General features: G+C 28.2%; 2 protein-coding genes across 5 annotated transcripts in view; one reads left to right on the forward strand and one right to left on the reverse strand.

The window, feature by feature from the left end:
* Window positions 1-15,429, reverse strand: part of LOC117181651 (collagen alpha-1(IX) chain-like) — a 187,678-nt gene that overhangs the window by 124,890 nt on the left and 47,359 nt on the right. The gene's annotated exons all lie outside the window — the stretch shown is intronic.
* LOC117181676 (lipase 3-like) overlaps window positions 1-15,429 on the forward strand; it is a 62,713-nt gene that overhangs the window by 2,457 nt on the left and 44,827 nt on the right. For 2 of the 4 annotated variants that reach the window (XM_033374588.1, XM_033374597.1), the window contains exons 2-4: window positions 728-935; window positions 1,078-1,192; window positions 1,273-1,444. In XM_033374588.1, the coding sequence (XP_033230479.1) occupies window positions 875-935; window positions 1,078-1,192; window positions 1,273-1,444 (348 nt within the window). In that variant the 5' untranslated portion in view covers window positions 728-874. Of the gene's footprint in view, window positions 1-727; window positions 936-1,077; window positions 1,193-1,272; window positions 2,218-7,316; window positions 7,486-15,429 lie in introns of those variants that run through there. The other 2 variants (XM_033374607.1, XM_033374611.1) reach the window with 2 other exon arrangements.

Genomic DNA, 15,429 nt, shown 5'->3' on the forward strand with positions numbered 1-15,429 from the left:
ATATACCACGCCATAGAGTGAAAAATCCTTGGACAGTAATTGCTTGTCATATTTATACTATATGTACATATAGTTTTAAATAGAACTATTTTGTTGATACAATATTATATCTGTTGAGACTTCCATTAATGATGCCCTAACATCTAAAAATAATACTTATGGTAAAGAAGGTAAAAATATTGTCTCATAATTAAATAGGAAATATATTAAATAAGAAATATTAAATAAAGAGCTGAATTTGAAAAGGGTGTACAAATATTTAATCATAACTCATCGGTAATTGGTACCTTTGACATATTTTAGTTGTATAAATTTAATACTTAAACTATTTATTACTTACTATTTTACCAAGTTTAACAAGTGTTCAAAAGAAATATCAGAAAATTCGTTTTTTTTCATTGTTATTGAAAAATATTAGTTCTAGAAAAAGAGTATCGACATAAGAAAGATCCATTTTGATCAGATCTCTAACTTTTATACAGAAGATTATTGTCGAAAGATAGTATTTTTCATGATTTTTCCAAAATATTACAAAAAATGATTAATTAAATTTCTATGAAACTACGATGTAAATCCCTTGAGAAGATTCTTGAGAACCTCCATTTAATGTATCAAGTGAATATTTTTGGGTGAATTTTTGGAACTATACGCGATTCATAGTTTCAAGTTAAAAATTTTATTTTGATTATAAAATTCTTGATACTCTAATTTTTTAAATAATTTTCAGAATGATGTGATTGAAGATTACGGTTATCCGTTTAAAATATACAATGTTGAAACAGAAGACGGCTACATTCTTCAGATACATAATGTACCTTTCGGACGAAACGTGATAAAAGGGAGTCCTAAAAATAATAAACCAGTGGTTCTCGTTATGCATGAAAATTTAGGATCTTCAGCAGACTGGGTTGTAACTGGTCCCAGTAATGGTTTAGGTACTGCACAACTATACATATTTACTAACTTATTATTCTTTATAGTGTATTTCATTGATATTTAATTAATTGTTATATATTAGTTTATATATAGTAATATTATATTTTATTATTTTTACAATTCGTTTACTATATTTTCCAGCTTTTCTTGTGGCTGATAGCGGCTACGACATATGGCTCGGAAATAATCGAGGGAATACTTACTCTAAAAAACACACGATGTTTCTGGAAACAAGTTACGGATTTCGGGATTTTAGGTGAGAATTCGATATAACTTTAACTATATGAAATGTTTTATATATAAATAAAAAGTTATAACAAAAATAGTACAAATAAGACTTTTCTACATAGGTTATTCACAAGGAGGGACTCAGTTCTTCGTTATGAATTCAATGAAACCCGAATATAACGACAAAATTCGTTTAGGAGTGACATTTGCTCCAGCAGTATTCCTTGGAAATACAAAAGGAGCAATAAATATATTATCAAAGCTATCCAACCCTATAGAAGTAAGGATTACATTTTAAGTAACTATAATTTGTAATTTTAATTTAAATGTGTGTGTATGTGATTATTTTTTTAACAGCATGGCAACCGTTACGTAAAGGCGTTTACGTAACGTAAACTCTGCATTTGTATTTATTAAATAATAATAATAATAATAATACACTCTCTTAAGCCAACAAAGTTCGACTATCGGAAATTATTTTTTCATGAATATAATATAATCAAATGATAAATGAACTTATGAAGAAACATAACCTCAATCTATGCCATACCCATAGTACTGATTTAAAGTTTCACAAATAGAGAAAAACATTCAATTTGAATTCTTCGATATGTTAAATTATTTAAAATAGAAAAGGAAAAATTTTGTCTGCCTGCATTTTTAATGTGAACAAAAAATGTATTTTCTCATTTTAATATTTAGCTGTCCAAAAAATTTACCCCAAATGATTTTATTAACGATGTTGAGACGTTTGCTAATATTTGCACGAAACATCATTTTAAAAAGTAGGTCAAACTGTCTTTCCTTCTACAAATTCCAGACAAATTAGTATTTGTGCTGGAACACGAAGATAACAACAATTTTTCTGTTTAAAACATTTAGATAGACCTACTATTGAAGCTTAAAAACCCTTGAGCAAATTAAAGTAGAGCAACTCTTGTTTATAATAACTAACTGAAAATTTGAAACCTTTTTTTACAAGTGTGCCTCGATTGTTGGTTTCGGGTAAATTATAGCGTAAATAGGTCTGAGGGATAATTTGTAGAGGATAAAATAAGAATAAGTGTTTGTCCGATTACTTTTTTTTGTCATATTTATAAACAAATTGTTACAAATAATAAATTTTCTATAATTACGCTGTTTATATAATTATTTATTTAAATGATAAATTCAACAAAAGTAAAGTCAGATATACAATTTACAAAACGGGGCCCAGAACAATTAAGAATCTTTATTGGTTTCCGAGTTAGGACTGAAATACATTAAAATTAATGAAATATTCTATTCAAAATAACACTTTCAACAAATAACTGTTTGAAAAAATATCATGTGGGGTGCAGGTGTTGTAAAAAATTTGGTTGATTTTGGTAGATGGAGGGTCAAGGTGTTATAACTTTTTTACAGAAAAATAGTCTTTTGACTTAAAAGTTTAAGAAGTGGTACAAATTTTTAATTTCCTAACTGGCAATTCTTTATTTGTTTAAAGTTCGTCTTTCTAGTTGAAAAATTCATAATTTTAGTTAAAAATTCATCTCTTTGGATAAAAAATTTACTATTTTTTTTAATTCTTTTTTTTAGGAAATAAATTAATTGTCTGTGTAAAAAAGTAACTTTGCTACTTTTGGTTTAAATTCGAATTTCTTATAGAAAATTAATCTTTATGATTGAAAATTCGTTTCCTTATTTTACAAAGCATCTCTTGGCAGCATCTGCATTCGTTGAAATATGAAATATTACATTTTCTATCTAAAATTCATATTTGCAGGTTAAAAAGTCAACTACTTTGTTGAAAATTTACATGCTGGTTCGAAAATGCACCTCTGGTTAAAAAATTAAATATTTTGTTGAAAATATTTTCTTTTTGTTTTAAGATATCCACAACTAAGTTTTCTTTAAGAATTCTTTTTTTTAATACAACTCTTTTTGTTTAAAGATTAATCTTTTTTGTTTGAAAATTTGGTCATTCAGTTTAAAATTTATATTTTTAGGTTGAAAATTTAACTATTCGGTTAAAAGTTAAACTATTCGGTGTCAAATGCAAATCTTTCATTAAAAAGCCAAATTTTTAACGAAACCGTTTACACTGAAAATGAAAAAGTTTAATTATCACTTTTAAAAAATTAACGAATTGGCAATCAAATAGTTACGTGTTCATCCAAAAATACAACATTTTAATAAAATGGTTAAACTTTTGAATAAGTAGATAAATTTTCAACCAATTAAAAACTAAAAAATGTGATTATTCTAAAACAACAGCTGAATTGAATAAAAAAATTCATTTCAAGAAAATTTTTAAGTTTTTAACCAGAGATACATTTTTAACTAAAATAATGAATCTTATACAAAAAAAAAAATAATTTGTAAAAAGTCGTTCAACCTTAAAACAATTAGAGAAATGTTCAATAAAAAAGATTAATCCTCAACCAAAGAAAGAAAGAAAGAATTTTCAACTAAAATGATGAATCTTCAACAAAAAAAAGATTCATTTTTACTCATTTAGTTTAACATTTAACTAAGTAGTCGAATGCAAACAAAAAATATAAATTTTAAACAAAATAATTGAGTCCTCAATAAAGGAGCTTTAACGAAAGATAATTCAAAACTACCAAATTACAGTTGTAGATGTATATATGCATATATTATCGAGCGCAAAGCTCTAGAACGAACAAAGAAAAAAGAAAAATATCTACAAAATTGTTGAATTATCCACCCAAAAAGGCAAGTTTTAAAAAGCAGTTGAATTTTAAACTTAAAGGGATACATTTTCATTGTGTTCATGTTCAGTTAGAAGATCAAGTTTCTACACAAAGAGATGAGTTTTTAACCAAGAAACAATTTTAGTCAAGACATAAAAAAATGCATTTAAATTGTTGAACATTTTCAACAAAAATTTTAAAAAAACTGTTCCCTTATAGTTTAAAAATCAAGTAATTGGTTCAAAATTTGTCTTTTTTAGTATAAAATTAATCTTCATGTTTGAAAATTCTTCTTGCTGATTTAGGATTCAACTATTTTTCTGACAATTCTTTTTTTTCAACATTAATTTATTGAAGTGAAAATTCAACTTTCCATTTTTGGTTAAAAACGTGTTGATATATTTAATTGAAATTTATTTTGGTAGAGAACTCAGCTTTATTTTTAATTGCACTTCTTTAAGTTGAACATTATTTTTTTAACTAAAAACTGAAATTTAATTTTTCGTTGAATATTAAGTTCATAATTGAGGCTTCATCTATTTCGGTTCAAAACGAACCTTTTTGATTGGAAATTCAACTATTTTCGTAACATTATTAGTTGAAAATTAATATTTTTCATTAAGGATTGAGTTATTTAAAAAAAATCCTTTTCAGTTTGTCAAAAACAAATTTCTTTAAAAGAAATTTCGATTCTACTATTTTTGGTCGAAAATTGATATTTTAAATTGAAAATTGACCTTTTGTACTTAATGATTAAATTTTTTTTAATTTTTATGTTTTGGTAGAAAATTATTCCTTTTAGTTTAAAATCGACCTTTTTTCGTTAAAGATTGAACTGTTTAGAAATAAATTTATCTGTTTTGATGCAGTATTTAGAAATTCAGAGTTTTGTTGAAAATTCGTTATTTTTGGTAGAAAAATAAACTTCTTAATTGAAATTTCATCTTTGTTTCGAGGATTCTATTATTACATGAAAAATTCGTTTTTTGGTGAAAAACTAATTTCTTTAAGAGAAAAGTCGATTATACCATTTTTTATAGAAAAATGATATTTAAAAAAAATGGATCTTTTTTTATTAAAAATATAATTTTTTTGTACCGTCTTTTTAAACAGGGAGATTAATCTTCGCGGTTGAAAATTCATCTTCTTCAGGGAGGATTCAATTATTATTTTTTTGAAAATTTCGGTAGGAAATTAGTCCTCTTGTTTGAAAATTCATCTTTGTGATTGAGAACAAAACTATTAAGTTGCACATTCCGTTTTTTTTTGTTGTTTTTTTTTTGTAAAATTTGGAATTAAAAATGTTTTTTTTTGGGTTGAAAATTCAATTATTTATTTCAAACATCGTCTTTTTTATATAAAATTAATCTTCTTGGTTGAAAATACATCTGTTTGCTTGAAAGATCAACTATGTATGTATCATCAAATGCATCTATTTTAGTAAAATTTCAATTCATTTGTTGAAATTTAATTGTTTGTTGTTAAATATTAATTCTTCTAACTAAAAAGGAATTATCCTATTTCTGGTTTTAAATCATTATATTTTTAATTAAAAATTTATCTTTTTTGTTGAAAACTCCACTATTTGTTTGAAAACTGATCTTTTTGATAAGGGTTCAACTATTTCGTAAAAAATTGATTAAAAATTCAACTGGACAATTTCAGAATGAAAAATTATATTTTTAATTAAAAATTAATGTCTAAGGAAAATTTTAATTGTACCATTGTTGGTTGAAAAATAATCGTCTTTTTTGTAGATAATTAATTTTATGGGTAAAAAATTAATCCGTTTTTTATTATTCTTAACATAGATTTCCAAATTCCATTTTTTTGTCTTATATCAGAAAAAACGTCTTGCATAATTTACTATAAAAAAATTTTAATCGCTGAGAGATTCCGCTAAATAATGTGTAGAACCTGCCTGGTTATAAGTAAATTCTATTTTATTCTAAATTCTTTTTATACTATTGCTCTTGCATTGAAGATTAATTTAGTTGATAATTCTATTATTTGTTTAAAAAATTTTGTTTAATTAAAAATTAATCGTTGTGATTAAAAATTCATCTTTATTGTCAAAACTTTTACCATTTGGTGTCAAGTTCATCTGTTTTAATTAAAATTTTTAATAACCTATAAAAAATTTCATTGTGTGGATTGAATATTAACTGTTATAAACTAAAAACTGAATTATTCTATTTTTGTTTAAAATTTTATATTTTTTATTGATACTTGATTTTTTTTAGTTAAAAATGGAATTTTTTGTTTGAAAAGTCCCGTATTTTGTTGAAAATTTGTGTTTTTTGTTAGAAATATAAATATGAGGACCCGATACATCCATAAACCTGAACATAATTCATTTAGTCCCACATTTCTTAAACCATATATTGTTTAAAAGCATATAAAACATTGGAAGCCTATACATTTTATACAGCTGTTTTGTTGTAAAGTTGAAGTGCAAGGAGTTTAATGGTACCTTTCTGATATTGAGTAAAGTTAGTGTAACATTGGTGTACTTTTAGTTATAAGTTAATGTTTTAGTTATTATTTGCATTCAATATAAACATCAAGTGTTATTTCTGTGATACATCGAATTTGTTATAAAATTTCATTGCTGATAAAAAATGCGGTAGCAACTTATTGAGATTTTGAGGTTAATATTACATTTTGCGATTCAAGAGCGAACTGCTCGCAGTAAACAAATTTATCAAAAAGACGTAAGATGAAAACATAAAAAGCTATTTTTTTATTTTAATCCTGATAAAATAGTTTCTGTTTTTTCACCAAACATTTTATAAAGTTGAATGAAATCTTTGTGTAGTTTGTAAGCAAAATTTCAGTAAAAGCTTAACTTTCTTAACGTTTTTGTAGTACATTTTCGTAACCTTTCATAGCAAAAAATAATATATGATAGATTTTTGTAGATATATACGGAAGATTTACATTAAAGTGGCCAAAATTATCTAATTCTGCGACCAGCAGTTCGCTTTTGTATTCTAAAATTAATTCCTAACTTCAAAATTTCGAAAGTTGTTATCACATTTTCCACCAGCAATGGACTTTAATAACAAATTCCATGCTTCATAGAAATATTACTTAATGTTAATGTATATATTAATAACAAATAATAGATAATAGATATATAATAATAGAACAAATAATAGATAGAAATCTCAGAGTATATGCTAAAGATTCTCAAGGCTCTGAGAAGCTCGGAGAAATTCTCCGCAGGCACTCAGGTAGATATATTTAATGGTCCAGATAGCTCGTTCAAATGCTTTGAAGGCTTTAAAATGTTCTTTCCGAACTTGAAATGAAAATACGATCATAAATAACAAGCAGAGAGGCTTAAATTGAAATAAGAATTCGATCATAAATAACAAGCAGATGCCCTGTAAATGAGAAGCGTTGATTAGTATTATCGACCTTGAAATTTGATTCAATTATTATTCCCAACAGTGATCCAAAAATACTTGCGCATGCTTGACCTGTGTGCCGTTCGCGTACGTACTTAAAAATCAAGGACAGACGCGCACCGTAGCCAATGGAAGTCACTCAAATCCAAGCAAGCGCAGATCAAGCCAGCTCCGTTGAGATCATTCAACTTCAAGAAAACGCGTGTAACGTTCCATTACTGTCTAACTCACGGTGACTCATGTGTGTCCCTTTCGCACGAGTGCAGCTATCAAAGAACGAGCAATCGTGACAAATTTTTCAATATTTTTCAACTCTGTCTAAACCATTCACAACTTGTGTCTCACGCATATAGAAATGAAAATCGAGTAATGTGACAATCGAAATCGACAATATCGTTTAGAGATTTCATATTAAGGAGATATATAGTTCCAATTAAATCACTATAGATCCCATTAGCATCCCTCATACAAACCCAAAAATAATAATTTTTACCTCATCTAATTATTTAAACAATGTCATTTTGTTTCAACAAGTTTTACATTCAAATCAGAAAAGATGATAATTTTGTGTTAAAATTGACCACCTTGTTTTTGTCAAATGTCCACGCTTTGAGACCTTCAGAACCCGAAAAAACAGGTGTTCGCAAATATGTCTATGGCTGTCTGTATGCATAACTCTATGCGGATTACTGATTGGATTAGCCTTTGGTATATTCTTCAAGTGTCCTAAACTAAAGTTTAAGTACTTTAGCCAGTCATTATGGATAAAAGTGCAATGAGTGAGACCCGTTTCAAAATTTTCGAGAACACTATTTTCGAGATTAAAAAAATCTCTGTGCGTTTGTTCTTAAGCAAGTAAAATTTTGCTTTTTGAAAGCCCTATAGGATAATCATTACAACTCTTTGAATTTTCTTGAAAAATTTTTTATTCAAATTTGGATGGCACAGAAAATAATGAAAAATAAAAAAAATCCATTTATCGGTCTAACTATGCAAGACACGAAAAATGACAAAAAAGCCACAAGCCTGCACTCAAAAAAGATCTACAAAATTTGTAATTGATCATTTTCTGATAGCATTCGTACTTTTTGTTTTATTCGTAAAAATCAACATTAAGCATAACAACAATTAATTTCTGGACAAACGGCACAAGCTAAGGAAAATCAATTAGACAAAAGTTGTTTCACCAAAAAGAGCTATAAATTCATCAGTTATCATTTTTTGAGAGGATTCGTAGCTTTAATTTTAATCGTCAAAAATTACATTAAATATGAAAAAATTAAATTTTTAGAAAAACGATGCAAGGCACACAAAAAATACGAACAAAACGTGTGCACCAAGAAAGATCTATAAATTTGTCAGTAATTCTTTTTTGATGAACCACACAGTTTTTTTTTGAATTGTAAAAAATAACATTAACAATAAAGAAATATTTTTTAAGTGACACGAGGTACGAAAAAAGTTAATAAATAAAAGTTTCTCATCCAAAAAGGATTTAAAAATTTGTTTTTACTCATATTTTGATAAAAATAGAAGACTGAAGTTTTGGAAAAACGACACAAGAGACGAAAAAAAATGAAAAAAAGTTGTTCAACCAAAAAAGATCTGCCAATTTTTTACAAGGTCTTGTTATAAAAATTCATGAAAAATAAAAAAATTATCTCTTTAGAAAAATGACACAAGCTACAATAAAATTTTATTTAACAAACTTTTTGTCTAAATTATATAATAAAATTAGTGCAAATTAATAAGCAACTGTTAAAGTAATCATTGAAAAATAAAATTTGTACATTATTTTTAAATATCTGAATAAGTAGTACCAGTACGAGATACAGAAATAAATATAATATACATTTTATATGATATTGTTGAAAATATCGTAGAAGAGTTCACATTTGGACAAAATCGAGGGCGAAGCACGTGATACGTTATGAGAATGTGATTGTTAAAGCTGAAGGAGCTTTAACAAAAGATAATTTCCAATCAACAAATTACAGGTGTCGATGCTTTGACCTTTAACCGAGCGCAGAGACTGCGGTAAATATAATATTGAGAGCGAAGCGCGAGTTCCAACAGATTCACACAGGCGCGCTCAATTTGCGAGTGAAGCGAGCATGACGCCCAGTGTGCGATGAGTTAGTAATTATTTAAACAGTTTCAATTTGCTTAAACAATTTTTTCCCTGTACAGCCTGAAAAGATATTACTTTTCCGAATGAATGACACAGTTAACGAATGTTGAGAGTCAATTGAAAAACTGAATATTCAGCAATTTTTAAAATAATTTTCATTTGCTTAGACAATTTTCTTCTCCTTCAACCGTAAAAAGTTATTCTTTTGTGCATTTAATCATCCAATTAACTGATTTTAAGACTAACAATTTTTTGTTAAAATGTTTTCGCAATTATATAAACAATTAATAATTACTTAGTTAGACCTGTTCATAGGGACGATGAAGAAAATTATACTTTTTTCCAATCTCTTGCACAATGATGCTTATTATTTAGTATCTGCTTAGCTCAGAAAGTATACTGGATATTGTTTAATGAATTATATGCAATTGCTCTAAGAAAAGTATGGTCCTTTCTTCTTAAAACTATTTCTCTGTTCTACTTCATGTCCATACTTTAGGAAAAATTTAGGTGCAAATTATATCAAATTCACAATTTTCATTAATTTCCCGGGGTGATATATTACTCTCTTATGTATTACTCTCAAAATCTTTTAATTCTGTCATTAATTCCCGAAAATAACTTTTCACGCTTTACAGGGGAACAATTGATGAAACAAATCGAAATGTTTTAAATAATTATATTAAATATCATTAAAAAATATATTACTCTGAACATTTGTTAATTGTGTAATTAATTCCAGAACATTTCACGATTTAAGGAAGAAAAAATTGTTTGATGAAATTAAAATTGTTTAAATAATTATAAAATATTTAAAAAAAGAATTACTACTCTTGACATTCATCAAGTTTATGTCATTCATACCAAAAACTTATAACTTTTCACGACTTACAGGAGGAAAAAAGTGGTTTAAATGAATGAGAATTATTTTTAGTAGATTTTATGCTTTCACGATGATTCATTTTGATAATAAGAGATATTTCGGATTTCACTCGCGTAAAAAACTACGAATTGTTTGCCGACGTTTCGTAAACATTGCAGTTCACATCTTCAGGGCTGACCTAAAACTCATGTGTCAGGTCATATTGTTCTTAGGTATACTCTCTACGATGCTTGTGATTGGCCAGAGCGCCTCACCGTGGGGAATGGTTGAAGTTGATTGGCCAATCAGGTCTTTTAAAAAAAAAATCCGGAGGAACGGAAAGCCAAATCGGATTGGTATTATATCGATTGTCCCTATTGATGTTATTAGGGTGTTTTAAGATTTCCATGGCTTCTCTATGTTTTCTTGGAAATTTGTTGTGCGCTTTTTGCAATGACTGTTGTTTCATGAAATAAAATGTTATTTCCTGTTTCGATATGATGTTCAGCTAGTGCTGATTGCGTGAAATGTTTTAGCCTGACTACTCTCATGTTCCTTAGTCAGCCCTGAAGATGTGAATCATACTGTATTGACAAAAAGGTTTATAACAAGTACTTCTTTTCTCTATTTTTTCGGAAACCGAGCTTTTCACATTTAAAACTCCATATTGAATTGAAAAGGCCGGGGGCACGGGTTAACGTGTAAACAAATGACGGATTTTCTTCTTCCGGAAAACGAGCAATTTGGGAGGAACGAGGGTGCTCATAAAAATTCGAAAGTCGGACCCTAAAGCTATATTTAATCTCTATATACAGTCGCTAATCAACCTGACAGTCAGTTTGACTATAAATTTTCCATTAATTAAAATAATATTTCTCCTGATAATATGTTTATGCAAAACAAATCTGACGGTATCGATAAGGAATTGATTATTTTTCGTGCTAAATTTTCACTAAATTTTGCGAACTTTTTTGATTTCCGATAAATCTACGTTGAGATATCGCTGGGACTACAAATCGTCTTTTTCAATAGGCGTAGTCGAAATTGCTCTGTCACTGGCTTATTTCACGATATTTTTCTACAAAAAAATTACTAATTATTTTTAAAATAATACTTTGTAACATGAAAAACATTTAAATACATTTAATTTGCCAGTCGCCCGTCTGAGTGAAAAGGTTAGTTAATATGGTTAAGCTAATTAATTTAGTTCTTCCCCTTATCAAATAAAAAAATTCCCATTGTCGCATGTACTTGTAAGTACGAGAGCCCCTTTGCTACTTGTTCGTCTTGCGTTTATTTTGATCCGCTTTTTCTCCGAAACTCATTTTCGGTCATAAGGCTGGTTCCTTCGTTCTATGTCATATACAGATAACCTAAGATATATATTTAAATTAGATAACTAATGCACATTTTTTGTGTTATTTATATTATCTTGTATCCTATACAGAAGTGCACTGTAGAAATTCCTGTATTAAGTTTAATGCACATGTATTGGAAGTTTTTTCAGATACGTATATTAAATTTAAGTTACCACCAAATTTGGAGGTTTAAACACACATCTGAAATTTAATACAAATGTATATTGAATTTCAGATGTGTGTTTGAACTTTCAAATTTGGTGGTATCTTAAGTTTAATATACGTATCTAAAAAAACTTCCAATACATGTGTATTAAACCTAATACAGAAATTCACTCCTGCGGCACGCGAAAGAAAACGAATGTTTTCATAACTTTGCTTATAAATTGCCAGGAGACAAATATAAAAATTTTCTATCGCTACGCTATAATTGCATCCGATGAGAATTTTTGATAGTTATTGAAATTATATTAATAGATAAATTTAACGTTAAATCTAAAACTTGGATGAATAGCGTTAACCGTATTTTTGAATATACCGCCATTGCATAACAAATATTATTTCTAACTAATTGTTATAAATAAATGTACTTATTTAACAATTTTCAACGCAAAGCATTTTACTTTTCTGTAGGTTTTTCTTTTCTTTTTTATTCATCTCAATAGTAATAATAATATTATTCCACAAAAAATCTCTTTCGACAAAATATATATTTTAATAATTATTATCTTTGCATTAATTATCATTGAAAACACAATTTTAACTTTCTAAAGAGACATAGAAGTACAAGAGTTTGCAGGGAAAGATGTATGGATTTAAAAGATGCTCAAGTTGTATGCAAGGATAGGAACTTTCGGAAGAAATTACTTTATAAGAAATGCGTGACATGGTGTATATTCATGTGATCTATCACATATGATGAATTTTGTGAATCTCTCTGCCTGGGTTGTTTGCTAGAGATATTGATCAGTGAACTGTGTCGCGGCGGAGCTTTCCTCTCATGACTTCGACGGCTATGTTGGCTGTAGCATCGCTACTGACAGGAGTATCCATATCAGAGAAGCAGGAAAACAAGAGGAAAGGGGCTAAAAAGAGCACCAAAAACCGACATACCATCGAGAAGTTCCTTACCTGGTCGCTTTACGAGGAAAGAAAGAAGTTATAAGTACCCAGGTGAAATAGTTATATATAATTTATGTATAGTGGATAAGACAATTATATGTTTGATTTGTTTTATGAACTTTACCATGTAAAACAAATGAAAAATATCAGTGTTTTGTCCACCAATATATATAAATTATATATACTTTTTTACCTGGGTAGTAGAACATCAGCTACGTCTCCGGAGGATATTTCGATTGGGAGCTATCAACCGACCACTTTCACAGGAATGCCATGCCAGTTATTAACTTTGAAATTTATAATGACAAGTATTTGATGCTCTACTAATTTGACCACTACTTGTATTGAAGGAATGGCCTTTTGCTTATTTTTTGAGCGAATTTTCCGAAAATAAAAATAGTCAGCGAAGACGATCTTGAAAAACGAAGGCGTCAAATTATAGCCGAAAACCTCTTCCCTAGAAGAATCATCACCCGAATAAGATCCGAGGTTGACACTGCATTCCACTAGCAACTCCAGGTTGCGCAGGTCAAAAAGTGCTTAAATGGAAGCCGAAAATAAATGGAGATGTTTTTAGATGTCACTTTTATGCAAAGGCTCTGGAAGAGAACCCATGAAGGGAGAACAACAACGTCTCTTCGTGAGTGTCCATTCCGAGCTGATGCATAGAGTGATCGAACAACATCTGGCAATAATTAGCAACATTGTACCCCGCAGTTGCGATGGAAGAGAAGGATAATTAGATAGAAGAGTACGTGTGGAAGATACTAAATAGGTTGAGGAAGTGTAAAGTAGGGATAAGAGAGAATATAGGGAGTGAGGAGTAGAGTGAGTTTTTGAAAGAATCGTTACAGGGTTCAGATTCACGGAAGAGAGATTATGGGAGTAGATAAAAGACAGAAGGCAGAGAAGGATAAGTTGAATGACGAGGAGATAGAGAAACAGATAAGGAAGTTAAGATGGTCAAAGTTAGCACTGCTGGGCGGTATAGAGAACAATACTTAGCTGTATATCTTTCACTTTCCTTTCCCTTCTCACTCTGTCACATTATAAGCGGCTCATCGCGCTTTATAAGCGCTCATCTATAAAGAGAAAACGATATAAATTTCAGTAAAAAATTCAATAGATATCCGGGATAAAACTCCGTCTAAATTATTAAAATCTTCTTAAAAGGTTGAGAAATATGAAATTTAGGAGAAAGCCAGCAGTAAGTTTTCAAACCTTTCAAATATTACTGATCGGATTTCAATGAAGTTTAATGACCATAAGATATGTTGTTTTTTAATCTGAAGAATTTTCAAAACATTCCGATTGGTTTTAAAAGATTTCAAGTTGACATATCTTGTAGGCAAATATTTGAAAGAATTTCTTAAAGACTCCAAAGAATTTTTATTTATTTCAATAATATGAATGAATTTTGGAGGACTGGGCATATTCTAGGGTGTTCAAAAAGAGCCCAGGGAATTTTAAAGATATGTGAATAAATTCAATTAATTTCAAAATATTTAAATAATTTAAACGAGTTTCAAAGAGGAATTAAAAAAAAATTAGGTTTTAAAAACTTTTAGAGTATTTTAAGATTTTAAGGAATTTTCAATTGATTTTAGTTTAGATTCCGAGTAATTTTTGAAAGCCTTAAAAAGTTCCAATTCATTCTAAAGATTCCATGGAACTTGGCAGATTTTAGGGAATTTTTAAAGACTTTAAGGAATTTTTTATTTATTTCAATAATTAAAGAAATTTCAAATATTGGAAATATTAAAGGGCATTTTAACAGATTTCATAGGATTTCCAATTGATCTTAGTAATTTCATTAGATTTCAGATGAGGTTAACAAAATTATGAAGCAATTGAAAAATATTGTAACTAAATATATATTTTAGAACAATATTTAAGAGAATTTCAGATGATATCAAGGAATTTTTTTTATTTTAATAATTCGAAGGCATTTTAAGGAAATGGGCGTGTTTTAAAGTATTTAAAAAGAAACCAAGGCATTTTGAAGAAAATTCAAGCCTTTGAAGGGCTTAAAATATTTAAGGAATTTATTAAGGATTTTTAGGAATTTTGTATTTATTTAAATAATGTGAAGGAAATTTCTAAGATTAGGAATATTTTAGAGTATTTCAAAGTATTCCAAGTCATTTTCGAAGGGTTTAAGAAGTATGAAGTCATTTTTGAAGTTTTCATAGCGCTTGAAATATTTGAGGGCATTTCCCAAGATTCTAATGATATAAAAAAATAATAATTTGAAAAAATTTTAAAGGATTGGAAATTTTTTGATCGCATTATAAAAGATTTCAAGGAATTTTAAACTAATTTTAGCAATTGATTGCAGAAGATTTTAAATACCTTAGGGTATTTTACAAGTTTTCAAGATATTTCCAACGAACAAATTTAGACCACAACGAAATAACGAAAACCAAAAAAACCCTATTGTAATCTAAAAAAAAAACAAAAAAAAAAATAAAATAAAATAAAATTTTCGGAAAAAAATAAAAAAGAGGAAAGAAAAATGAGAAGGCAGCCAACCACATCCCCTTCCTTATTTCGTCTTTTTTATTTTTATGACATTACTAAAGTTTCGGTACTCGTACAGTACCCTTATCAAGGTAAGAAAATTTTAAGTGGTAGAAATTGACAGCACCCACGAACAGGTGCTCTCTCTTTGATACCTGAGAAT

The sequence above is a fragment of the Belonocnema kinseyi genome, chromosome 1 (genome assembly GCF_010883055.1).
Source record: "Belonocnema kinseyi isolate 2016_QV_RU_SX_M_011 chromosome 1, B_treatae_v1, whole genome shotgun sequence".
NCBI classification, from domain to species: domain Eukaryota; kingdom Metazoa; phylum Arthropoda; class Insecta; order Hymenoptera; family Cynipidae; genus Belonocnema; species Belonocnema kinseyi.